General features: G+C 42.9%; 1 protein-coding gene across 1 annotated transcript; it reads left to right on the top strand.

The window, feature by feature from the left end:
• Positions 1-25,607, top strand: CDKN2D (cyclin dependent kinase inhibitor 2D). The gene is made up of 3 exons (XM_077470234.1): positions 1-162; positions 16,374-16,535; positions 17,908-25,607. Exons 2-3 carry the CDS (start codon positions 16,395-16,397, stop codon positions 18,250-18,252), a joined length of 486 nt encoding a protein of 161 aa, XP_077326360.1. The 5' UTR covers positions 1-162; positions 16,374-16,394; the 3' UTR covers positions 18,253-25,607.
• The last annotated feature ends 2,393 nt before the right edge of the window (positions 25,608-28,000 follow it).

Genomic DNA, 28,000 nt, shown 5'->3' with positions numbered 1-28,000 from the left:
AAAACACACACTCGTACCACGTGGGGGCGTGACGTCAGCGGCTAGCTTAGGAGAACATTGTGTACCCGGTTGGTCGTTGTGAGATATCGGCGGACGTTGGTCGGAGAGCTCGCGGACTGTCAGGAGCTGGTCACTGGGCGGCTGAGGCGATAAAACGAGGAGGTGAGCGGGGAACAGTGAGAGGGAGCTGACAAGGGACTTGTCACCTGTGCCAACAATGGCTGTATGGTGCATACACATAGGAAAGGAGGGGGCCGGTAATGCGCAGCCGTTTCCCGTAGCAACCAATCATATGTCTGTTTTCATTCTCACAGAGGCAGCCGTTGCTCGTGGCAACAAATCGGCGGTCCTGTTTCATCCTCCTTGGCAGTAATGAGGGAAAGCTGTTTGTTTACTTCTGTCAGCAGCTCCTCCTTTCCTGATCTGAGCCCACTGATAGCCGTGTATGGGCCATCGTCATACATTACTCCAGATGACAAGTATGGGTAGCTAAGAGGAGAAAGGAAAAATGAATCAGTCTAATAGAGGGGGATTAGCTGAAAAATGTAGCAGGCGTAGTCTGCCTTTTGGAAACATTGATAAAATTCACCAACCTTTTCAGAGACAAAAATAAGAGACAATTATTATTATTCATTTTTAATTTTTTTTTACATGGTAGTCTGCAGAGCTTCGCAACTGAGATCAGCATGTCAGGGGTGCGGTGTACAGGATCCTGCATTGTTTACATCCCAGCCCTGGGTGTGTCCAGAGGTACAGACCTCCCAATATACGGAGAGCCTGCTCAGACACTAACTGCTATAGGGTGACAACTGCCTCCTAATTGCTGCTCATCTGTGTCACCTTGTAGTTTGTATGGCTGAAATCGCATCGCGTTCACACCAAAATGGTGCAGAACCCCCCTTTTTTTTCTCCACCTGAATCGCATTGTGTGGGTGTTCACTCGTGCAATGTGATTCTGACAATTGCTCTGTGATATCTTTAGGGGTGTTGTTAGGCCCCTTTCACACTGGGGCAGGAGCGACACATCGGCGGTAAAACCACGATATAACAACGTATTCAGCCGCTAGAGGGAGGCTTTTAACCCCCCTGCTAGAGGGCGAGAGAGGGTTAAAACCACCGCAAAGCTTTGCTGGTGGTATAGCGGTGCTGTCCCATTGATTTTAATGGGCAGGAGCGGTGGGTGTATACAACTCTCCAAGGATGCTGCTAACAGGACTTTTTTTTTTTTTTTACCATCCTGCCTGCTCGGAAAGCCCTCAAACTTTCCCACTGGAGTGAATGGAGCGGCTCTTTCAGACGCCATTTTTAGCGCTGTAGAGCCTGCAAAGCGCCCCACAGTGTGAAAGGGGTCTTGGGATAACATTGACACTCGAATGGATGCCGTGCGAGTGCTTAGGGTGCGATGTGGGCAAACGCAGCAAATCTTTTGCGTTTCCCGTATCGCATTTGCGTGAACAAAGACTTATGAGGGATTTCCTGTACCCATTGGCAAGGAGCTGCTAAATTTTGCGTGGTCCAGGTGTACACATCCCAGCTGATTTATCCATCCAGGGCCGTGTCATCTACGGACTTATCACTACTGATTCCATTTATTGTCACTCCAATGTTGTTTATGTGTACTGATTTACTTGTTAATTTACAAGAGAATACATTTTTTTTAAATTTTTGACCATATTTATTTTGTCACTATTGCTAGCGCTGTTCTCACTGGTATAGCAATTTACAAGATTGGTTTGAAAGTTGGGGCCTAAAAAAAAGAAACTAATGCAGCCATCACATCTACGAATTGGTGAGCTGCAATATAATAAAAGTTTGCTTTTGCGTTTTTAATGCCGCTTTGAAGGCCCTGTAATCTATTTTTCATGAAATGCTTTCTTACTGTTGTGGGTAGGGATGCACCGATACCAAGTACTCTTACTCATGGAAATGCTCCTATACCCGAAAGCTATACTTTGCAGTGCTTTTTTTTCTCCCGTATAAAATGAATGGGCTCAAATCGCACTGCAAAGAATTGCTTTGCGATTTGAACAGGAATAAGAAGCAATTCCTGTCAGAATCGCATATCATTTCCTGCAGTGCTTCTGTGGTAATGCAGACTGAAATCACTATGACAAGCCTCGGTTCACACAGGAGCTGTTCGGGAAACCACGTGCGATTTGCAGTGCGATTTAAGCCAATTCATTTTGTATGGGCTCCAATTGCACTGCAAAGTTTCGGTGCTCAGTATCGGGAAGGTTTTTGACCGACTGTATCCGTTCTCGTACTCGCCAATTAAAAAAAAGAGTATTGGTGCAACCCTAATTCCTGGTCCATCGCCACTTGGCAGAATGAGGTGTATGACACCAGTAATCATTTCAGCAGTCTGTAAGGGTGCTATTTTGACCATCGCTGTAAGGGAGCATTCCTCTCATTTGGTCACCAATGTAAGGGGCCATTTTCTCATTGACCCCCAATGTTCTGGTTTTAGCAAGACTTGGAAATTATTTAAAGGGTTCCTCTGATGTCAAAAGCTTGAGAGAGGCTGCTTCGGCTTTTGGGGTTTGCATTTCTATACAAGTCTATAAGAATGCTAAACCCCTTAAAAGCAGGTCAGAAGGAGGTCAACCACAGGTCAAAGGAATGAATAATGAATGATCTCAGAAGCATCTCAAATTGATGCCATAGACTAGTTTTTTTTCAAAAAAGGGTGCCTTCAGGTTTCCTCAGGGGTGCCTTGGTAAAATACCTAAAGTATGCCCAAAAATTATATACAAGCCAGAGGGTGGAAGAAGCCTGACTTTTTTATTATTTTTTTTTAATTTTTTTTATTTTTTTACTCAAAGCCAAAGGTGTCCATTGTGCACCATTACAACCTTCTAGCCACCGGTGTCAAAGGTGTCCATTGTGCACCATTACAACCTTCTAGCCACTGGTGTCCTAACAACCAACAACGTAATTGGTTGATAAGGAGGATATTGGGCTCCTGCACAGCATCCTTGTTTGCCCCTCCCCTGCCCTTCTCCATCAGCACTGAGCGATGGACAAAAACTCAGTGAGGAGAAACTAGTCAGTAGTACCAGAGTGCAAAGGTATTTTTGCTTTGGAAGAATAAATCACCTTGGACGTTTTGTGTCCTATTAAGCTGGAGAATATATATTTACTAAATTTCCATTAATATAGAGTGAATGTATATAAGCCATCATAAAAACAAGACATTATTGTAGTACTAAGAAATTTAAAGATATTTCCCACTAATGTCTTGTAAGTATTATGATTGTGTTGTCAGCTGAAGAAAAAGGGAAATGCTGGTTGTTAAGGTGTCATGGATGAATCATTGGGTTGGGTCATCCGTTAATCCTATTGTATGGGAGGAAGTTGTGGGTGGTGTAGTCCTTTCAATGTCGTCCCTACATCCTTGGTGACCCAGCACAAAAGGTTGGTTGGGTATTCTGTTCTTTTTGTATAACTCGTTGGATGACAGGCTATGGAATGTGTGTTTACCTGTCATGTGTCCATTGGCAATCCACGTGACAGAGTCAATACTCAGGTGCGAAACTGGTAGACAGGGAGCAGAGCATTGTAACTCTTACAGGAAATCTCTAAACATTTATGGTAGTATCAGTAGGATTTTATGAACCAGTGACCGGGTTTTTTAATAAAACATGCTGTGTACACGATCAGACTTTTGGTCAGAAAAAGCGCAGATGGCTTTTCCTACGGGATTTCCCTCAAGCTGTCTTGCCTACACACGGTCACAGCAAATTCCGACTGTCAAGAACGTGGTGACATACACCAAGTATGACGGGACTAGAAAAAGGAAGTTCAATACCCAGTAGCCAAAATTGCTTCCATCTCGTAGTTGAATCTGAGCATGCGTGAGGAATTGCATACACACGATCAGAATTCCAATAGAAAGTTTTTTTGTCGGAAAAATTGAGAACATGCTCTCAAATTTTTGCTGGTGGGAATTCGGCCAGCTAAATTCCGATGGAGCATACACACCGTCGCATTTTCTGATGAAAAGCTCTCATCTGTCTTTTTCTGGCCGGAATTCTGATCGCGTGTACACGGCATTAGATTATTGAAAATGACTTGCAATAGCACATTAAGGCTTTATATGAGGTTTTTGTGCCCGCTGTACCATGTATTTGTATGAGAGAATCTCCTGTTCTTTCTATTCTTTGTATTGCTTCCTTTTTGTGAAATCCCTGGTGTTCCTGCCAGTCACTCTGCTTTCCTATTAAAAACTGACAACACTAGGCATGAGAACATAGCCTGGTCAGTTCTCTAGTTGTGCTGAAAAAGAAATGTGTTCCCCTCCATTAATCAAACCCGTGCTGACCCCCCCCATACAAAAAAAGAGAGAGTGCATGTGCAATATATTCGATCGGTGTCCACTTCATCCAGTTATCACCATCTGTAGTGCGCCACTCGTTTCCCCCAGCCCCTCACCTCAAATGGAGCCCCCCACGGGTCAAGTTGAGCCTTAGTATGGAGTAAAAGCGGGATCCCAGCAATCAATCGACTTCCCGTGATAACCACGACAATATCGGTATTTGGAAGATGGCTTCAGGCTCCTCCAGTAAGGTGGGGGCATATAATAAAAAGGGATGGCTCCATGGTGCAGTATTTCCCCAAAAAATTATTTATAAAAAAAACGCAGTAACTTACAGTTAAAATTTCCTAATTCCGACTACATGCGAGTACTTGCGGTCTCAGCCACGACCGGAAGTGACGACACCTGGCTCCTCCCTGAGGCGTCAGGGAGGAGCCAGGTGTCGTGGTGATCGCTTGAAGTCAGTTGATTGCTGGGATCCTGCTTTTACTGAATACTAAGGCTCGATTTGATGAGTAGGGGTCTCCATTTGAGGTGAGGGGCTGACAGTCGGTGTGTTCATATTTTTTCACTTGATTTTGCTTAGTTAACGGCACATACCTCTTATGTACACTGGTCCCCAAAAAAGTGTCACTTAGTGCTGTAGATTTGTCTGTCGCAGTCCCGCTAAAAATCGATAATTGCCGCCATAAACCTATTCCATAGTTTGTAGACGCAATAACTTTTGCGCAAACCTAGAGCTGCACGATTCCGGCCAAAATGAGAATCTCAATTTTTCTGCTTGGAATAAAGATCACAATTCTCTCAGCGTAACATCTTTCACATTATGCAAAATAATGGACTAACTTTATTTTTTATTAATTCATTAAAGTGTGTTTTTTTTTTTTTCCCCCCCACAAAAATTGCGTTTGAAAGACGACTGCCCGGATATAATGTGACATAAAATATTGCAACACCTGCCATTTTATTCTCTAGGGTCTCTGGTATTAAAAAAATAAATAATAAAAAAATAGATAATGTTTGGGTTTTAAGTAATTTTCTAGCAAAAAAAAACGTGTCAGGAAAAGGTTTAGTATTTAAGTGTTTAAACTGCCCTCATTTACAGACTGAAGTTCATCCATTTTATCTGAAAGGACGAAGTATTACTTAAGTTTCTCCTTATCTCTGTCTAAGCGAGTTGTCATAAACTTGGCACGAGAAGGGGGAAGTATCGTGATCTGATTCTTTAACGATTAATCGTGCAGATATAGCGCAAGCCAAGCAATATATGCTAATTGGTATTTGTTTTTGCTAAAAAAAAAAAAAAATTGATGAAGAAATTAGATATTTTTTTTTCTTACATCTTTTTATTAGTATGTTTTATAGCAGAAAGTAAAAATTGTTTTTTTTTTTTCAAAACTGTTGCTAATTTCTTTGTGGCTATTTTTTTGCACTATAGAGGTGATCAAATACCACCAAAGAAAAAGTCATTTTTTTGGGGGGGGCGGGGGGGGGGGAGGACATCAGTTATGTTTGGGTGCAGCGTTTCACGACTGCGCATTTGTCAAAGTAACGCAGTGCCGTATCGCAAACAATGGCCTGGTCATGAAGGGGGGTAAACCTTCCAGGGCTGAAGTGGTTAAAGGAATTCTATGGAATGCTTCTGGTCTATGACAGCATTGTAATAATACAAACCATAGATATTTTTGACTATCCAATATAAGCTTTACTTGAATAATCTCCTTCATGTTGAGTGCTGCCTGTCTGCTGGCCATCTCTTTCCACAACTTCCTGGATTCCCTGCATGCTTTATAGATTCTCCTCACTTTCTAAGGACTACATATCCCATGGTACCTTGCTGCCTGAAAACAGTGATTCCTGTATTGACCTCCTAAAACTCCTTCTCTCGGCACCTCTGTAATACGGAAGGAAGGCTCTGTGAAATGCGTGACACAGAAGTACCTACTCACAGGGCATAGTGACTACATGTCACAGAATTCAAGGAAGGAAAAGTGTGGGCATCTTCAAAAAGTTAATTTACAAACTTCAAGATTGTTTAGATTAATAGGAGTAGGCTAGAAGTAATTAATAATACATTGTGGAAATGAATATAGGATTTTACATTTATACCATAGCAACACTTTTTGTCACCATTGCAGGGTAAATCATAAGGTGCTGGACACGAGGAAATGATGGGGTATCCCCCCCCCCCCACACACACACTCTGGTCACAAAACCACAACATCTGTTTACTTGAATCAAAGCCTCTTTGCATCTGGTTTTCCGTAAATGTTGCATTAGCTGACTACTCCTGGAACTTGTGCTCTGTAACTGAAAATCTTACCTCAATAGATGTATACTTCCTCCCGGAGAAGAGTCTCGACATCACTGCGGGTTTAACCGCTTGCCAATCGCCTAACTTGAAATGCACGTCATTAAATACTGAGGATATGGTAGCAGCTAGCTGCCATATCCCCAGTATCCTCCTTCCTTTTTTTAGATAAAAGTTAATCCAGTGGCAGATTTGCCACAGGATCACTTTTATAGGCAGCGGGAGAGATGGGACCCCCCTCCCCTCCTGCATGACGAGCCTATTTGTGCCATTGGGAAGCCTGGAACTGATCTGGTGCAGTCGATGGCTAGGCAGGAAACTGAGTGAGAGCAAGATAGGCACCACTCGGCTCTATTCCTTTGGAGGACATACATGAGGTCTGACATCACTTCCTGTTCTCAGGCAGACACAATTTTTATTTCCTTAACAACTTCAGCCCCGGAAGGATTTACCCCCCTAATGACCAGGCCATTTTTTGTGATGTGGCACTGCGTTACTTTACCCAAAAAAATTTGATGTGCTTTTTTTCCCCCCACAAATAGAGCTTTCTTTTGGTGGTATTTGATCACCTTTGCGGTTTTTATTTTTTATTTATTTATTTTTTTGTGCTATAAACAAAAAAAATAAAAAAATACAGCCAATTTTGGAAAAAAAAATGTTTTACTTTCTTTTATAATATATATCCAAAAAAATAAAAATGTATTCCCCAATTTAGGCCAATATGTATTCTTCTACATGTTTTTGGTTAAAAAAAAAATATCCCAATAAGCGTACATTGATTGGTTTGTGCAGAAGTTGGTGTCTACAAAATAGGGGATAGAGTTATGCCATTTTTATTTAATTTAATTTACTAGTAATAGCGGCAATCAGCAACGTATTTATTTTTGTGGATTGGGACATTGCAGCAGACAGATCGGACACCTAACTGACGTTTTTCAGACTTTTTTTTTTTGAACCAATGACCTTATTACCGTGATCAGTGCTAAAAATATGCACTGACATAGTACTAATGACACTGGCAGGGAAGGAGTTAAATGTGTTCCCTGCAGATGTTTTCTAACTGTATAGGGGACTGTGTGACTGGGGAAACGCACAGATTCCTCTTCCTGCTTAGTCACCCCCTGACAGAACGGAGATCTGCCTTGTTTACTGCGGCAGATCCACGTTCTGTCTCTGCGGGGAACAATCGCCGGCGAACATAGTACGCTGGACCCGCTGATTGTCTCCCTCGCGCACCCACGAAAGTTAGTGTACGAATCGCTGATTTGTGCCACCCTTGCCGCAGTACATCTGCAGCAGGTTGTCGGCAAGTGGTTAAAGGCAAAGTGCGTGTGGGTTTTTTATTTTTTTTTGTACATGAGAGATCTGGTCGGGGGGGGGGGGGGGGGGGCTTTTTGACCCCAGATCTCTCAATAAAGAGGACCTGTCATGCTTACTTCTATTACAAGGGATGTTTACATTATAGTTATGTACTTTTCATGTTTCTCATCTGTGTATTTAGATGTAACTAAGTTCAGCTTTAAAGTGGTTGTAAAGTCACATCTATTTTATATACCTTTTTTTTTCTTCTCCATTTTAGGAACATATTGAAGCGGTGTTCCAGTAGTTTTTATGTTTTTATCAAGATTCATCAGCTACAAAAAGTGTAGCTTCTGACATTTAATAAACAGACACTCACCTGTCCCATAGTCCAGCAATGCGGCTGTCCAAAGTCTCGCTCCTTTCCCTCTCCCGTCCCCGGCGCCGGCATTGCAATCTGGCTGTGACAGCTTGCGGCTTCACAGCTCGGTGTGCACTGCACATGCGTGAGTCGCCCTGCGCCTTTCCAGTGGCTGGGAAATCTTCTGGGACTTGTGACATGTCCCAGAAGATTGCAGGGAGGGAGGGGGGGAGGAGGCATCACATAGACGGCGAGAGTGGAAGTGGGAGCTGGGTACCTGTCAAAACTCGCTTGTCCCCACCCCCTTTTCTGACCAGCCAGGCCACGTGCTCGGATAAGGGTCTGATATGGACTTTTGGGGGGGCCCCTACACCTTTTTTCGGCATAGGGCTTCCCCTTTAAGTCCATACCAGGTGTCTGGGCTAGCCACGTGTCAATCTTGGTCATGGAGGCGGCGACATTGCGCTAGTCCTGGCTACCTGGAGCCGCGTTCAAAATGAACAGACTTTTCTCCGTGTGAGCAAGTCCGTTCATTTCAAAAGTCTGGCGGACTCGCACACAGACGGCCGAATTGTCCGTCGGACTGCCGAGTCTTGCGGACAATTTTGAGTCAAAACTTCTTTCTAAGTCCGCCGGACTTTTGAGAAAAAAAAGTCAGCCGGAGCCCACACATGGGCGGATTGCCGCCGGACCAGTCCGCCAGATAGTCCTATCGTGTGTACGCGACATTAGTGTACTACAATAAAGTTTTCGCATCTTTTATATGCGGGTTTCACGATGTTTTGTTGCTTCACCTCTTGCCTTGCATGGTATGTGTAAACTATCTGGAACGCTGGAGCCTGAAGTGTTTTGATCGCTGCTTTTTTCGATCAATGTATGGTGATTGGGGAAGATTGACATCAATTGGAATAGACCACATCCTAGTGATCATCTTTCTGAGAGAAAGTGGAAGTTGTGCTGACAATTTTTTGATGCTCTTCTCTAGTTGTGATCTGGTAAGCAGATTTGATACACATGGGTGTTTTGTGATCTTTCCTGCACTCCTTGGAAAAGGTGGAGGTCTCCTCATTGTTATAAAGCATTCCTCACATTGGTCTCTTCAATGATGGAACTTGTATAAGCGCTGCACTATATATTTTTTAAAGTTTAATAATCAATGAACTGTGCCAGCTGCTAGTGTTTTTCTTTGTGCTACTTTAGCGCTATTACCTCACCTTCTTTTTTTTATCAAAACGGAGCGCAGCATATCAAAGTGGCACTTTATGAAGGGGGAAAAAAAAGGGCAAACTGAAATTTTTATGCAGTAGATAGACATGCTATGCTTTTGCTTTAAAGTTACTTACTGGCCCTCCTGCCCCTGTACAGCCGTGACCAAAAGTTTTGAGAATGACACAAATATTAATTTTACAAAGTCTGCTGCTTCATTGTTTTTAGATCTTTTTGTCAGATGTTACTATGGTATACTGAAGTATAATTATAAGCATTTCATGAGTGTCAGAGGCTTTTATTGACAATTGCATTATGTTTGTAATGTAAAGAGTCAATATTTGCAACCCTTCTTTTTCAAGACCTCTGCAATTCGCCCTGGCATGCTGTCAATCAATTTCTGGGCCACATCCTGACTGATGGCAGCCTATTCCTACATAACCAATGCTTGGAGTTTGTCAGAATTTGTGGTGTTTTTTTTTTTTTTTTGCTCACCACAAGTTTTCAATGGGATTAAGGTCTGGGAAGTTTCCTGGCCATGAACCCAAAATGTCCATGTTTTGTTCCCCAAGCCACTTAGTTATCACTTTTTTTCCTTATGGCAAGGTGTTCCATCATGCTGGAAAAGGCATTGTTCATCACCAAACTGTTCTTGGATGGTTGGGAGAAGTTGCTCTCAGAGGATGGTTTTTGTACCATTCTTTATTAATGGCTGTGTTCTTAGGCAAAATTGTGAGTGAGCTCCCTTGGCTGAGGAGCGACCCCACACATGAATGGTCTCAGGATGCTTTAATGTTGGCATGGCACAGGACTGATGGTAGCGCTCACCTTTTCTTCTCCAGACAAGGTTTTTTTTTCCTGGCTGCCCCAAACAATCGGAAAGGGGATTCATCAGAGAAAAGGACTTTATCCCAGTCCACAGCAGTCCCATCCATGTACCTTTTGTAGATTATCAGTCTGTCCCTGATGGTTTTTCCTGGAGAGAAGTAGCTTCTTTGCTGCCCTTCTTGACACCAGGCCATCCTCCAAAAGTATTCTTTTCACTGCGCATGCAGATGTACTCACGCCTGCCTGCTGCAAGCTCTGCACTGGTGGTGCCCCCATCCCACAGCTGAATCGTCTGTAGGAGACGTCCTGGCGCTTGCTGGACCTTCTTGGGCACCCTGAAGCCTTCTTCACAAATGCATTGAAAATGTTTTTTATGGGATTAAGTTAATTTTCATGGCAAAGGGGGACTTTGCAATTTATTGCAATTCGTCTTATCACTGTTCAAAACATTCTGGAGTATATGCAAATTGCCACCATAAAAAGCTGAGGCAGCAGACTTTGTGAAAATGTAATGTTTGTGTCATTCTCAAAACTTTTGGCCACGGCTGTACAGTGAGCTGCGATCTAAACCTTTAACCACTTGCCGACCGCCTCACGCCGATGTACGTCGGCAGAATGGCACGGGCAGGCATAAGCACGTAAATGTACGTGATTTGCCTCCCGCGGGTCGGGGGCCCGATCGGGCCCCCGCCCGGTGCCTGCGGCGGTCGGTTTTCGTTCGGGAGCGATCCCGGACGAGGGGACGGCCATTCATTCATGGCCACCCCCTCGCGATCGCTCCCGACGAATGGAAATCCCCGGTGACATCACTTCCTCTCCTGTAATGTAAACACAGGAGAGGAAGTGATGTATTCTCTCCTCCGTGTCGGTATTTTTCGTTCCGACACGGAGGAGAGCGGATCAGTGAGTTGCACCAACACATCCCACACACAGTAGAACATGCCAGGCACACTCACACCCCCCCTTTACCCCCCGATCACCCCCCCAATTACCCCTGCCCCCCAGTCACAGTGACACCAATGTCATTTTTTTTTTTTTTTTTTTTGCATTGGTGTCATTTGTGACTGTAATAACTGTTAGGGCAGTTAGGGTTAGCCCCCTTTAGTTCTAATGTACCCCCCTAACCCCCCCAATAAAGGTTTAACCCCGTGATCACCCCCCGTCGCCAGTGTCACTAAGGCTGGGTTCACATTGCAGCGGTTTATGAGAACGAATGTGATTCGCACCGCACTGCAGTGCAAATCACATCCGATCTCTGTGCGATTCGAGTTCAGCCATTCGCCGCACCCGCCGCACCCGCCACACCCGCCGCACCCGCCGCAAATTCGCACGGGACCCTTTTTTTGGCCCGCAGCAGAATCGGATCGCATGGGTGTTCACACCATGCGATCCGAGTTTGCAGATCGCACTGCGATATGCGAACTGATCTGGGGGTGTCAGTAACATTTCACTGACACTCCCAGCAGTTCGCATAGGGCAGTGTGAACTGCCGCCGGGAGGCATGCGATGCGGGAACCCGCCGCGGATTCGCGGCGTTTCCGCATCGCTCCAGTGTGAACCCAGCCTAATAAGCGATCATTTTTCTGATCGCCGTATTAGTGTCACAGGTGACGCTAGTTAGGCAGGTAGGTATTTAGGTTCGCCGCAGCTTTTTATAGCGCTAGGGACCCCCATATACTACCGCATAAAGCCCCCTGATTGCCCCCTAGTTAACCCTTTCACCAGTGATCACCATATAACTGTTACAGGTGACGCTGGTTGGTTAGTTATTTTTTTATAGTTTCAGGGCACCCGCCATTTATTACCTAATAAAGGTTTAACCCCCTGATCACCCGGCAGGTGTCATTTGTGACTAATAACTGTTAGGGCAGTTAGGGTTAGCCCCCTTTAGTTCTAAGGTACCCCCCTAACCCCCCCAATAAAGGTTTAACCCCGTGATCACCCCCCGTCGCCAGTGTCACTAAGGCTGGGTTCACATTGCAGCGGTTTATGAGAACGGATGTGATTCGCACCGCACTGCAGTGCAAATCACATCCGATCTCTGTGCGATTCGAGTTCAGCTATACAGATAGTATGGCTGAATTCGTGTCGCACCCGCCGCACCCGCCGCAAACTCGCACGGGACCCTTTTTTTGGTCCGCAGCAGAATCGGATCGCATGGGTGTTCACACCATGCGATCCAAGTTTGCAGATCGCACTGCGATATGCGAACTGATCTGGGGGTGTCATTAACATTTCACTGACACTCCCAGCAGTTCGCATAGGGCAGTGTGAACTGCCGCCGGGAGGCATGCGATGCGGGAACCCGCCGCGCATTCGTGGCGTTCCCGCATCGCTCCAGTGTGAACCCAGCCTAATAAGCGATCGTTTTTCTGATCGCTGTATTAGTGTCACAGGTGACGCTAGTTAGGCAGGTAGGTATTTAGGTTCGCCGCAGCTTTTTATAGCGCCAGGGACCCCCATATACTACCGCATAAAGCCCCCTGATTGCCCCCTAGTTAACCCTTTCACCAGTGATCACCATATAACTGTTACAGGTGACGCTGGTTGGTTAGTTATTTTTTTATAGTTTCAGGGCACCCGCCATTTATTACCTAGTCTCACTAGTGTACCCCTAAATTTAGGGGTGTCTACTTTCTAAAATGGGGTCATTTGGGGGGGGGGGTTTGTGCCATCTTGGCATTTTATGGCCTTCAAAACTGTAACGCCCTTAGAAAGCCTGAAGGCGGTGCTTGGTTTTTGGGGCCCCGTACGCGGCTAGGCTCCCAAAAAGTCCCACATATGTGGTATCCCCGTACTCAGGAGAAGCAGCAGAATTTATTTTGGGGTGTCATTTCACATATGCCCATGGCATGCGTGAGCAATATATCATTTAGTGACAACTTTGTGAAAAAAAAAAAAAGTTTGTAATTTTCCCGCAACTTGTGGCAAAATATAAAATATTCCATGGACTCAACATGCCTCTCAGCAAATAGCTTGGGGTGTCTACTTTCTAAAATGGGGTCATTTGTGGGGGTTTTGTGCCATCTTGGCATTTTATGGCCTTCAAAACTGTAATAGGTAGTGAGAAGTGAACTCAAAAAATTACGCCCTTAGAAAGCCTGAAGGCGGTGCTTGGTTTTCGGGGCCCCGTACGCGGCTAGGCTCCCAAAAAGTCCCACATATGTGGTATCCCCGTACTCAGGAGAAGCAGCAGAATTTATTTTGGGGTGTCATTTCACATATGCCCATGGCATGCATGAGCAATATATCATTTAGTGACAACTTTGTGAAAAAAAAAAAAAAAAAAAAAAAGTTTGTAATTTTCCCGCAACTTGTGGCAAAATATAAAATATTCCATGGACTCAACATGCCTCTCAGCAAATAGCTTGGGGTGTCTACTTTCTAAAATGGGGTCATTTGTGGGGGTTTTGTGCCATCTTGGCATTTTATGGCCTTCAAAACTGTAATAGGTAGTGAGGCGTGAAATCAAAAATTTACGCCCTTAGAAAGCCTGAAGGCGGTGCTTGGTTTTCGGGGCCCTGTACGCGGCTAGGCTCCCAAAAAGTCCCACATATGTGGTATCCCCGTACTCAGGAGAAGCAGCAGAATTTATTTTGGGGTGTCATTTCACATACGCCCATAGCATGTGTGAGCAATATATCATTTAGTGACAACTTTGTGTAAAAAAAAAAAAAAAAATTTTTTTTTTGTCATTATTCAATCGCTTGAGGCAAAAAAATAAAATATTCAATGGGCTCAACATGCCTCTTATCAATTTCCTTAGGGGGTCTACTTTCCAAAATGGGGTCATTTGGGGGGGTTTTGTACTGCCCTGTCATTTTAGCACCTCAAGAAATGAGATAGGCAGTCGTAAACTAAAAGCTGCGTAAATTCCAGAAAACGTACCTTAGTTTGTAGATGTGACAACTTTTGCGCAAACCAATAAATATACAATTATTGACTTTTTTTTTACCAAAGACATGTGGCTGAATACATTTTGTCCTAAATGTATGACTAAAATTGAGTTTATTGGATTTTTCTAATAACAAAAAGTAGAAAATATCATTTTTTTTCAAAATTTGCGGTCTTTTTACGTTTATATCGCAAAAAATAAAAATCGCAGAGGCAATCAAATACCATCAAAAGAAAGCTCTATTTGTGGGAAGAAAAGGACGCAAATTTTGTTTGGGTACAACATTGCATGACCGCGCAATTACCAGTTAAAGCAGCGCAGTGCCAAAGTGTAAAAAGACCTCTGGTCATTTACCAGCAAAATGGTCCGGTCTGAAAGTGGTTAAGCATGCGTTAAGAGTTTACCATAAGAACACTGCCAGAAATAGGGCTTTGCAGTCATTTTATAAATGATACATTTCTCATTTTCAGGCATTCATTTTTAACAAACCTGTCATACTTGCCTGCTCTCTGTAATGGTTTTGCACAGAGCTGCCCAGATCCTCCTCTTCTTTGATCCCCTGCCAGTGCTTCTGGCTCCTGCTGAGTGTCCTCAGAGCAACCTGCTTGCTCTGGGGGCACTCATGCGTGCTCGCTCCTGAGCCACCACTGTGTGTCTGAGACACACAGAGCGTGGCTTGGACCCCCCCCCCCCGCTCCCTCCTCACTGGACAGTAGCGGGGCCAGTGTCTCGGCCAATGAGGAAGGAGAGCCAGAGGAGCCTCTGCCCTTATGCACATTGCTGGATTAAGATCGGACTTGGGTAAGTATTGGGTTTGGTTGGTGGGGGAGCTGCACACCAAAGTATTTTAACCTTCATATATAGAATGCATGAAGATTAGAAAAACTTTCATCCTTTAGAACCACTTTAAAGTAGTTGTAAACCCTTAGAACCACTTTTTGCTACAGGTAAGCCTATAATTAGGCTTACCTGTAGGTGCCCCAGATATCTCTTAAACCTGCACGGTTTAGGAGATATCCCCTGTATCAGCATGTACCAACGTCATGGGCACATGTGCACTGAAGCAATGGCACGTATGTGCCATTACTTCAGTTAGTGTGCCGCTACCGGTGGCTCCTGTGCGCATGTGTGGGAGTGACATCATCGCAGCTCCGACCAATCACAGCGCTGGAGCCAGCGATACCCAGAAGTAACTCCGGGAACAATGTGGCCAGCTGGAGCGGGGCACGAGGAGCGCTGCAGGGGCTGCGATCTAAGGTAAGTAATCTATAATGAGCTAGTATGCTATGCATGCTAGCTCATTATGCCTTTTTGTCTTGCAGTTATTTTTTATTTTTTTTGTGTGAGTTTACAACCACTTTAAATCAGTTTAAGGGGAACCTTAACTGCCTCCCACCCACCGTATAGACCAGCCTTTTTCAACACTGAGGAACCCTTGATATAACTTTATGGACTCCGGGAACCCCTGATAAAAAATGACTATATCTACAACTCATGATACATAAGTGTGATGATCAGTGGGAAGAATGCTCCTTACACTTGTGGACACCGGCAAGAATTACCCTTTACAGATAGCTAAAAATATCAATGGTGGCAGTGGGAACTTATCTGAGAGACAGAAATTGCTCATTTTTCAAGGAACCCCTAGCAACCACTGGAGGAACCCTAGTTGAGAAACCCTGGTATAGACAAATGACGGAGCAGGGTGGCTCTTGTTCTGGGACACCTTCATATGCACCATCGATCGTGGGTGCGCCATGTCCCCGATCTCAGTAAAGAGCCAATCGCATTAAAACAAGGAGATGCCATTTATGGGCTCTCCTCGCCTCACACTGACAGCACTGAAAGCTGAAAATTGGCCTGAGCAGGAAGGGGGTAAAAGTGGCCAGTATTGAGGTTGTTAATATATAGTCAATTCTTTTGAAATCACTGAATTTTATTTATTTTTTTTTTTTTTGAAGCACTAGCATGATATACATAATTAGATAATTGATGGAATGAAAATTGCCTGGAATTACTTTTTTATTTTTATTGTTTTTACTACGTTGCAAATTTTAAAACGTTTAATCAGGTGATCTGAGTGCATTCATCTGGTATGTGTCTCCCCCACTCCATACAAACAGCATACATTTACATTTACTGTGTGTTTTCCCTAAAGGTGTTCATCTGTAAACCCCCAATGTTGCTCCAAGAGACGAGTGCCGGAGACCTCCTGACAAAGGCGTCAGCTCAGGGGGACATTGAGGAGGTGAAGAGACTGCTGCATCAGGAGAGGATACATCCTGACTGCCTCAACCACTTTGGGAGGACCGCGTTACAGGTGTGCAGGCGATTGTATTTTTTATTTTTATCTATACCCACACAGAATTGGTGTCAAGATTTAAAAAAAAGTTACATTTTCATATAAAAAGAACGCTATAATTGTTTGTGCCAAATGTGTTTGTTTATTTAGGTTTACACATTGTAATTTTAACTACGGTTAACAAAGTACTGTTATCCAAGCTTTAGGCTCGGTTCACACTTGTGCAATGTGTGAACCCCGCAAATCCGCTATGGGTTTCCGCATCACACCTGACTCGCACAGCCTTTCACACTGCCATATGCGAACTGCCGGGAGTGTCAATACATTGTTCATGACACACCCATTTCAGCTCACATATCTCACTGCAGACTGACGGTTCAGACATGAATCTGGTGCAGACCAAAAAAAGTGACCTGTGATTTTGGTCCGAATGCAATGTGATATCAAATCGCATGGCTAAAATCGTATCACACGGACATTGCATGTGATTTGCAGTGCGGTGCGATTTACGTACGATCTCGTAGAGCGCACTGGTGTGAACTGGCACTTAATTGTCATTTTTAACAGTTGAGTTACAGCCAGGGAGGATAGGGGCTCTCTATAGACCAAAGCTTGGAGTAATTTAGGGGAGCCGACAATCGTTGCCTCCAAATCTAAAACAGGGTTCCGATAAGGATAGTAAACCATCAGTGTAGGGCAGTGATGGCGAACCTTGGCACCCCAGATGTTTTGGAACTACATTTCCCATGATACTCATCTACACTGCAGAGTGCATGAGCATCATGGGAAATGTAGTTCCAAAACATCTGGGGTGCCAAGGTTCGCCATCACTGGTGTAGGGTAACTAAAAGGGAGGTCAGGTAGCAGAAATACAAATTGGGCAGAGCCAAACCGGCTGCGTCAGTAGGAAGTTGTAGTGTCGTAAGAGCTATTCCAAAAAGGACTTGGGTTCTAGGAAAACTTTTATATACATATATCTAAAACACCTGTCGCTCTCTGCTGAATTGTGGCAAAAAAGAAAAAAATATCTAATGGCGCTACCATCAATAAGACATATAATTGTCCATTAATGTAGATGACACTCCTTTAGGGTGAAGAACACCATAGCTCCACCAGAACTGACTGTGATGCTGGGGGGAATTGAACGCAAATCTCATTTATGGCCTGATGCACTTTCCAAAGAAATATATTTTGTGCGTCATCATTGGTGATCACTTGCTGGATCTGGGACAAGTGTGTGTGTGTGTGTGTGTGTGTGTGGGGGGGGGGGGGAGACTGGGAGTGGCAGGAGGACTATGATTATAAGTAGCAGTTCTTTTAGGTGATCCTGTGATTTGTCTGTTCTTCATTCATGTCTGGAATACATCTCTTTATATCCATTTGTCTACAGGTGATGATGTTCGGTAGTACGTCCGTAGCATCAGAACTGCTGAAACAAGGAGCCACGGCAAACATTCAAGACTCGCATGGAATAACGCCGGCACACGATGCAGCTCGCACAGGCTTCCTCGACACATTGCAGATCCTGGTTCAGTACGGCGCAGATCTTAACGTGCCTGATGTCTCGGGATCTCTCCCTATCCACCTGGCTCTTCGTGAAGGTCACATTCCTGTCGTTGTCTACCTCGCCTCAAGATCCAACCTGCAGCATCGTGACAGAGAGGGGCGAACGCCTTTACAGCTTGCCTCCATGCTTGATGCCAGCCTTGCAGCTGTTTTGGAGCAGTATACGTAGAAGAAAACATCAAAGAGGCCACATGAACAACAGATGGTGGGATCCATATTGTTAACGCTGTGTGTTTTGATATTGTGCATCTGCCGTATTATTAAGCACAGCTTAAATTCTACAGATAACTCTATTGGACAGGTGTAAAGTGCATCCATCTCCATGCAATGTGAAGAAAGTCATTGTGTGTCCTAACATCCACAGTGGACTCCATTTTGTTTTAGTGAAGCCAATGACACCCCACACAAGTCGGCCATATCATGGATTCCTTGAGACTGGCTGAACCAATGTGGAGTTTTTTTGGCTTCTTTCACAAAATAGCCACCTCTGTTGTCGAGCAACTCATGCACTTTATCTTTCTGATCTGTTCATGTTGAAGTTCATCAATGCACAGAAATATTCAGTAGGATGGTGGAAGGAATGCAGACTGTTTATGGGTTTCAGCAGATATCATTATTGCTCTTTGCACCATCTTATTGGATAAGCAGCATGTTAACGTCCTGTTGTCCAATTTGGACATGCAACAGAGGCTTTCTAGAGACTTCTTTGGTGTATATATTAATATATGTATGTATATAATTTAAGTGTGTGTACTTATGGCCGGTTATGTGCAGTCCTTTTAATTTTTTAATTTTATTTTTATTTTTTTAATACTCAGGTTGTGTTTCATTTTGTTGCATAATAATATTTCGTTATATTTAACTATTAAGTCTTGCTCTATGCAAAAGCATTAAAAGGAAGATGTCATGGGACCTGAAAGTACTATGACACGCAGTAGCCAGGGATTACAAGATTTAACGTCTAACTTTTCTGGGGGAAAAAAAGATAATTTTAAGGCAGGGCAGCAAAAAATTACGGTCTGTAAATTGTATTTCTCAGACTTTTTGTTTTGGTTTTTACAGGCTCCTGAAAGCCTGACTCTGGGTTATTAAAAAAAAATATATAATAACCCTTGCAGTAGGGACATTCCCTCCCCACTTCATTTTATACAAATTTTATTTTCCAAGAGCCCGAATATAATTTTTTTTATTTTTTTACCCTTGCGGTGCCTGGAACCCCCTCCAACTTCAAGGGGGGGGGGGTTAATGTTTAACGCTAGGGGGTAGAAGGGATTATATTACTTAGACAAGCCATAGATTAAACAATTTTCTTTCCTTCCACCATGGGTAGGTTTTAAGGCGACCGCAGGCCAATTAGCAATTTGGCAAGTTTTACACTTTATTACTGCAACCATAGACTTGACAAGCATTTAACTCTTGCAGTGTCCCTGGATTTGGTCTGAAAGTATCTTAAATACTGTGTTCACAGTTTGCGCAGGTCTTGATCAAACTTGGATCACTTTTTTGCTTGAAAAGCGTTAGGAAAGAGTTAATTTATTTTCTTTTTGGGGCTTTTATCCTATCTGATATCAGCATTGCAAGAATGGACTCCTGAGAGATGTCCTATAAATACCTGTTCATTTCTTCTTCTGAGTATGGATGGTGGCGTTTCTATTTTAACCTGTTTCAGCTTGGTTGTTTTCAGATAAGGGCTCAGGCTTCCTACAGCCCTGGTTCTCATAGAAGTTGGAGACACTGTGGCCTTCGGGGGCTTGCATTGGGAGTGTTCAGATTCAGGGCTGTGCATGTGCCATATAAAAAGGCAGCATATGTACGTGTGCATGCAAGGGTAGCTCCAAGGGAGTCTGCAAGGCATTGGAGCCAACCTAAAACGGGGAAAAAAAGGGGGGAGCGGGTTTAGGAAGTAGAATACAGGACAACTTGCAGGCCTGCTAAGTTTAGGGCATGCATTTAACATGGTCAGCAGAACTATGTTTTTTTTTTTTTTTTTTTCTGATGCGGGTTTAATAACAATTGAACATGATTCTTAAGGGAACAAAACCGATAATCTATTCAGCTTTAGAACTTTTCCTTGTCTTGCCTTGCAGTATCAATTTTGCCTGAAAGCAGTTCGTTTTTACATTTCTTTTACAATTCTACATGCAAATAAATGTATATAAAGCAGAGAAAAACAATGCAGCACAGCCTAACAAAGTTCTGTCACCCTCTTCAGAAAATAAATGAAACCCAATTAAATGAATCCCAAAAGTAGTTTTAAAGAAATGTCCCTAGATCACTCATGGGATTAAAATTTGGAGGTAGGCGGATTTGCAGATGAGGAATTTTCCTCCCTATAATACTCCCACCAGTTTGCATTGTAAGCTTTGCTTATTCAGATGAATTTCATAGCTCTCTGTTTCCCAAACAGTAGCGTGGGAGGGCAGTTGTATTCCATGACTGCTAGTGCAGTATTTGGAGGACAATTGTCTGTTGGAGTGATTTTACCAAAGTTCATAGTGCTAACCATGGATGTGCCAGAGGATTGCAGTTCCTTTAAATTATAGAGGTCCATTATACAAGGAAAAAAATAAATTGACTTTAAAAAATAACATTTAAGTTTCCCCTTTTACACTTCAAGAAAAAAGGTAGTCTTAAAGAGGAGCTCCACCCTAGGATAAAAATGTATTGTGTAACATCAGATCTATCATCTGCCTCTTTTTAATTGTATGTATTCCGTTGGACTGTACAGAACTACTTACTGTGCAGATACAATGTGAGCAGAATATAGCTTAAAAAACAAACAAAAAACATCTATTTATTACAAGTTAACGATTGGCTTGTAAAATTCCACAGATTACCAGTAGGTGACCATCTGATGTGAAATCCACTTGGGGCTCATTCACACCATACACGCATGAAAACTGCACAGATTTCACTTGCAGAGACATCAGTTTACCCGTTTTCATGTACGCGGATATCAGTTTTTATGCACAGACGGAGATCATATCCTGTGTCACCAATGTATCATCATTCTGCCCCCCCCTCACCGCGGTCTGCCATTCTGCCCCCCCTCACCGCGGTCTGCCATTCTGCCCCCCCTCACCGCGGTTTGCCATTCTGCCCCCACTCACCGCGGTCTGCCATTCTGCCCCCCCTCACCGCGGTCTGCCATTCTGCCCCCCCTCACCGCGGTCTGCCATTCTGCCCCCCCTCACCGCGGTCTGCCATTCTACCCCCCCCTCTCTCCGCGGTCCGCCATTCTGCCCGCCCCCCCCCCCCGTCATTGTGGTCCGCCATTCTGTTCACCTACGTGAACTTTGCCTTAGTTTTAATATGGCAGGTTCAGTTTGGAAATGTAAAAATGTTGAGCAGAATATTTTGTGTTTACATGTAAAGTATTACTTTTATTTCAGTTTTCCTTCTATAGCTATAGTTCTTTGTGTACTTCCAAAAATCAATTTTTTGTTTAAAAATATGGGCCCTTCACTGCTCTCCACCTCCATTGGTTCTTCCTGTCAGCTTGTCTGTCCTGTAGTGACATGTGAGCCATCAGGAGAATCCACTGCCTGCAATGGTATTTTAAAATTCAGGCTGCTGGAAAGCTAAGTTTTTTTTTTTTTTTTATTTATTATTATTTTTTTTTAAACCCTGTGGGGTCACTTTAAAAAATTACTTCATATGCCGCGTACACACGGGCGGACTGTATGGCGTACTTAGTCCGCCGAAACACATTTCAGCGTACAGTCCGCTCGTGTGTGGGCTTCAGCGGACTTTTTCAGCGGACAGTCTGGCGTACTAAGTATTTCGGATTTTTCGAAATTCTGTCCGTCGTATTTTGGTTTCAGCGGACAATCCGCTCGTCAGTAGGCTAGTTCGACGGACTAAGAATGGCGCATGCCCAGAAAGGATTTACACGGCGGAAGGGTGCTTTGCTGTGTCTTGGACTTCCTATTTCTAGTCCCGTCGTACGTGCTGTACACGTCATCGCGCAAGCTTTCAACGGACTGTTTGTGCATCCGTGTGTGGTCAAGTCCGTTCAGTCGAAAGTATGACGGACTGTCCGTCGGATTGTATGACGGACTAAGTACGCCATACAGTCCGCTCGTGTGTACGCGGCAATAGATTTCAGCAGGCTCATCACAGTTCTGGGCATTTTTCAGGACATTCTACAAAAACACAAGGAAAGACAAGCGTATCGCTCAGTGGAGCCATGGGGTATCAGTTGTGGTGAAAGCCGTGTTCCAGGTGCTCGGGCTGAGGCGTCCTGTCGAGCACCAATAGACAGACTGGTCAAACGAAGGGGACAGCCGGCAACTCCATAAACCCTTTCAATTCTTTATTGTCACATGTCATCTGTGCTGTGATAAAGACTTCTCGCCGGAACACGTTAACCACGGTTTTTACTCACTGAGATGTGACAATAAAGAATTTAAAGGATTTACAGGGTTGCCGGCTGTCCCCTTTCCCTTGACCATTCTACAAAAACACCAAACGCCTGCATGCTGTCATATTTGAATGAATAGCAGCAGACAAGTGATGGTGGCAAGCACTTTTTAAATACTGTGCTTAGAAAGGACAGGTCTCAAAAATGTTATCTTAATTTTTTTTAGTTGTGGATAGAGTGGGTAGGGATTAGAACCCCTTAAGTGTCTAAGTCTGTCCATTTAATTTATGTTGAAAGGCAGCTTCATCTTTCTGACTGCTTGGTTTTTTTTATTTATTTTTTTCCCCTTAGCAAAGTCAATTTGACCAAATAGACCCAGCGCAGCATTTTCTCCGAGTATTTCAGTAATTATTAGTATTCACCCCGGTACAGAACATGAATGTTAAAAAGGGGCAGATTTTCAAGAACTGATAAATGTCTCCCAACCAATGTTTATGGGCTGCTCTAAGCCATTTATTTTTAATGGTTTCCCCAACAGCCCCACCACTACTGATGGCAGAGCTAGCTGGATGTGAGGGTAAAACAACATGAAGGTCAGATGCTTTTCAGCGTCCACTGTCACTGTGAATTTAGCTTAAATTACCATTTGCATCTATATCTGCTTTTGGGCCCTTTCACACTGATGCGTTTTTCTTGCCAGGTAAAAATGTACGAAAACATAAGAAAAAATGTTTCCCTTTTAAAGGATAAGTTCACCTTTCATAACATGTTACATGTCACACTCATATTCGGGGTGTAATAATTTATGAATGCACCAGTCTTCTCACCTCCCCCTTCACCTGCTAGCTATCAAAATGTAAAAAGAAAATGTGACGTGTCACTCATTCATAGCACTCTGTGAATGGAAAACTACAAGGTCCGGCAGCCTTTGTGGCTGTCGACTTGTAGATCATTCATTCATCCTGTCAGCATGTATCGGCTTTCTTGTATGGGGTACGAGCAAGCAGATGCACTGACAGGTCTGCAGGAGACCTGCATGGCACCAGCGATTTTTTTAATTTTTTTTTTTTTTTTTTTAAACCATGTGTTTCCTACTTGAGAGATTTCCCTTCACTTCCCGTCCCATAGCTAAAACAGGAGGTAAAAAGAAATCCCTCCAAAGTGAAGGAATCTTGATTACTCAAAATTTGAGATTTGCTTTCACAGGGGTAACAGTTAATAGAACAAATAGAGGGTAAAAAAAACCCCAAGAGGTGTTATAATTCTCCTCCACTCTATCCAACACTAAAAAAAAAAAAAAAAAAAAAAAAAAAAGTTATGCCTTTTTTATTTATACTGTTTTTTTTTTTGTTATATTGGACATTGTTTTAATTTTTTTTAACCCATTGGTTGTTGACGTTCTTATTAGATATTCTAAACCAATAATCCTTCCATACAATCATTTTATTGCATAGGGTCCACAAGAACTCGAGGGCTAAAGAAACCTTTATCCGTCAGACAGTTCTGTAAATGAATTCCTTATATAATTGAAGGGCTCAGTAACCCGTAAAACAAGCCGATTTTGAGTAAAGCAGCTTTTAATACCATCCAATAAATGCTGTAAAGTTTTAAGAGCTTACCTAAACTAAAATATTGGGGATAATGGTGGCATTGTAATGGAAGAATTCTTTCTTTTTTTTTTTTTCTGATCAGTAACCCACAAGAACATTGCCAAATGCTGATCCAAGCCACCTTTTGCCTAATATGGTAGTTAAAAGAACAATTGACATTCCTGCAAATCCATCTGAAACTTTTTTTTTTTTTTCTTTTCTTTTTGGTACAGAGTAGTTGACTTTTGAAAGCTAATACCTGTTTTTTGCAGGGGCTTCATTATCCCCACTGATCTATTAAAATAACCACAATACCTAAAGGAAAAAAAAAAAAAATATATATATATATATATATAATATATATACACACACACACACACAGGGCTTTTTTTTTTCTCAGAGAATAGGTGTTCCCTTCTTATGAGTCCCCCCTGTCTACATGCCCTACGCTCTTCTGAACATGGCCCCTTGGTTCCACCCCCTGCCCATCTCCCAGTACTGCCCCAAGTAATAACAACTAGAAAAGCAGTAAACTAGATCCCCCCCCAGTACCAATAGAACTCACCCCAGCAACAAGAGTCCCCTAGCAACAATGGACCCGACACACACACACACACACACCGACAAAAGATCCATCCACCTCAGCAACATTAGACATGAAGGAAATATGCTAAAGGAAATCTTAAAACACTTACATGTCCTGAAGAACTTGCTGCTTCAGGCCTTACAGCAGCAAGCCACAGAAGGGAATGCCTATGCACTTGATCATATGATTTCCACTGAAGGTGAGAATCTGCCAATGTGAAATCCGGTTCTCGGCTTCTGCAGAAATCACGTGGTTGGCTGTTGTGGGATCCCAAAATAAGTTTTTACAAGATGTATGTGTTTCTTTATGGACCTTCGTTTTTTTTGTTTTTTTAATATAAACCAAGGTGGGACTGGAAGCATTTTTTTTATTGTTCCACTGTAGCTCTGGGATGTGGTGTTTCCATTTTTTTCCCCCTTTTCAGAGAAATATATATATATATATATATATATATATATATATATATATATATATATATATATATATATATATATATATATATATATATATATATATATATATATATATATATATTATTCAGGACTGGTAATCTGAAACTGTTACATATTCATCAGGAGGGCTTTTTAAATAGTTTGTGAATGAAACAAATCCAATAGATCTTTAGTGGCTTCATAAGGTACTTTGTTCTTCCTGGTGTCATAAGCTGTATTTATATGAACATTTGTTCAGCTTGCAGAATATACACATGTTCTGCAAATGAAATGTGCATGCTTTTTAATTTATTTTATTTCAAATTCCTTTTTATATTCTTTTCTGCCACCACTATAGAAGGTGTACAGATGATCTTTTTAAGCTTATGCTTAATTCATGCGTGTGTCTATGGCAAACTATTTAATGTGTTTTTTTTATATATATTGTTTAACCTTTAAAAAAAATGAATTAATGTGATCTTTCTGTAGAGCCATTTTAAATTTAAAAAAAAATGAATTTTATATTTATTAAACTTGAAGGTTTTGGTAATGTGATTTGCTGTTTTTTAACTATTTAATATTTTGTGGATTTAATTGTTTTTTTTTAGCTGTTTTGGTGTTTTTAACCTAAAAAGTGGTGAATTTAATTTTTTTTTTTTTTTTTTTTTTTTTTTATTCTAAATGTTAATATTGCTAGCTCTGAAAATTAAAATGAATTTAAAAAAGAAAAGACCTCTGAGTAATCAGATGTATTTCATGAAATGTGGGGTGAGTGGCAATGGAAATGTAGACTATTGATTGTTTTTGCTATGGTGTGGGAAGCTTTCAGCCAGTTATTAGCTGGTGATTATAACGCGTTTCTGGGAGTATACAATGCAGCCAGAAATGTTTGTACAGCACAGCTGTGACTATTCAGACTGCACAGCTGTGAAAACTCTGCACTACATGACACTTATACAGAGATGCATCCGAAAAAGTTGCAATGGTTTTTACATGCCCTGATATACAGTACATCAGATTTCCCCCAAAGTTGTGCATGATCTTTTGTTGTACATGTACAAAGCATTGAACAAAAAAGGTGGACATTGTACATTGTGTATATTTATAGTTTCATTACATAATTTTCCAGTAAATGCCAGAAGCTAGAAATGTTCCTAGCAATAAAGGGCCCATTGACTGACTGTATTATAATCCAGCATACTTCAAGAGGATAATCAGTCTAGGAAAGGATAGATCGTACCTCACAATATGCAGTTCATCAAAGTGGCAGATCAAAAGCAATAGTTCCTTATTAACTGCTTCAATATTGGGCACTTTTACCCCACCCCCTTCTTGCCCAGGCCAATTTTCAGCACTGTCACACTTTGACAATTGCGCAGTCATGCAATGCTGTACTCAAATTAAATGTTTAACTTTTTTTCACACACATTGTTTTCTTTTGGTGGTATTTAAAGCGGTTTTGTACAGAAAATTGCAAGTTCATCTTATTCAAATGGCTTTGGAACATAGATGCAGTTATGACCATTGAAATAAAATAATATGCAGTACTTACCTTTTTTTATTTTTAATGTTTATGCCGACTTCCGGGCTCTCCTCCCGTGGGAGTAGGCGTGTTTATCGGCTTCGCAATGATCCCTTGGGAACTTTTTTAGCTATTTCCCAGGAATCCGTGGGGGACACAGTCATGCCGAAATCTCGTGAGATTTCGGAAGGAGGACGCCGGTCACGTGACGAGGGCGTGTCCGAAATTGCCATTTTGCCATTGTAGTGTCACAGTTTGCTGCCTATCACAGGATGGTGCGGAAGTGACGTTGTTGCGTACTGCGCATGCGCGATGCGTTCCAAACGCTCGCGCCGTGCGTTCCAACATAGTTTCGGCAATACAGTTCAGCGAAACCATCACATAATGTTACGGAAGTGATGTTACACACAACACAAACACGGGCCACGTTGTTGCGTACTGCGCATGCGCGATGCGTTCCAAACACTTGCGCCGTGCGTTCCAACATAGTTTCGGCAATACAGTTCAGCGAAACCATCACATAATGTTATGGAAGTGAAGTTACACACAACACAAACACTGGGCCGTTCGTTACAACACTAATACTTCCCTTGTTACCTAGTAGGTTTTGCATTGCTGGGACTTGTAGTGCCTATCCTGAGCTACATGCTTCAATGTTCAGTGTCCTCATCCCTATCCCCATGCTTCAATGTTCAGTGTCCTCATCCCTATCCCCGAGCTTCAATGTTCAGTGTCCTCATCCCTATCCCCGAGCTTCAATGTTCAGTGTCCTCATCCTTATCCCCGAGCTTCAATGTTCAGTGTCCTCATCCCTATCCCCCTGCTTCAATGTTCAGTGTCCTCATCCTTATCCCCGAGCTTCAATGTTCAGTGTCCTCATCCCTATCCCCCTGCTTCAATGTTCAGTGTCCTCATCCTTATCCCCGAGCTTCAATGTTCAGTGTCCTCATCCCTATCCCCCTGCTTCAATGTTCAGTGTCCTCATCCCTATCCCCGAGCTTCAATGTTCAGTGTCCATCCTTATCCCTGTGCTTCAATGTTCAGTGTCCTCATCCCTATCCGCAAGCTTCAATGTTCAGTGTCCTCATCCTTATCCCCATGCTTCGATGTTCAGTGTCCTCATCGAAGCAGGGGGATAAGGATGAGGACACTGAACATTGAAGCTCGCGGATAGGGATGAGGACACTGAACATTGAAGCAGGGGGATAGGGATGAGGACACTGAACATTGAAGCTCGGGGATAAGGATGAGGACCCTGAACATTGAAGCAGGGGGATAAGGATGAGGACACTGAACATTGAAGCTCGCGGATAGGGATGAGGACACTGAACATTGAAGCAGGGGGATAGGGATGAGGACACTGAACATTGAAGCAGGGGGATAGGGATGAGGACACTGAACATTGAAGCACAGGGATAAGGATGAG

Source organism: Lithobates pipiens, unplaced genomic scaffold (genome assembly GCF_037356315.1).
Source record: "Lithobates pipiens isolate NorthernLeopardFrog02 unplaced genomic scaffold, aLitPip1_a1.2 Scaffold_8, whole genome shotgun sequence".
Classification (NCBI taxonomy): domain Eukaryota; kingdom Metazoa; phylum Chordata; class Amphibia; order Anura; family Ranidae; genus Lithobates; species Lithobates pipiens.
The sequence above is the reverse complement of the archived record's forward strand: the minus strand, read 5'-3'. Positions and strand labels throughout refer to the sequence as shown.

What these genes read in the sequence shown, in the direction of transcription:
- CDKN2D (XM_077470234.1), top strand. Translation starts at nt 16,395, where the DNA reads ATGTTGCTCCAAGAGACGAGTGCCGGAGACCTCCTGACAAAGGCGTCA. An exon ending in TTGGGAGGACCGCGTTACAG is followed by an intron (nt 16,536 to 17,907) that starts GTGTGCAGGCGA and finishes ATTTGTCTACAG; the next exon opens with GTGATGATGTTCGGTAGTAC.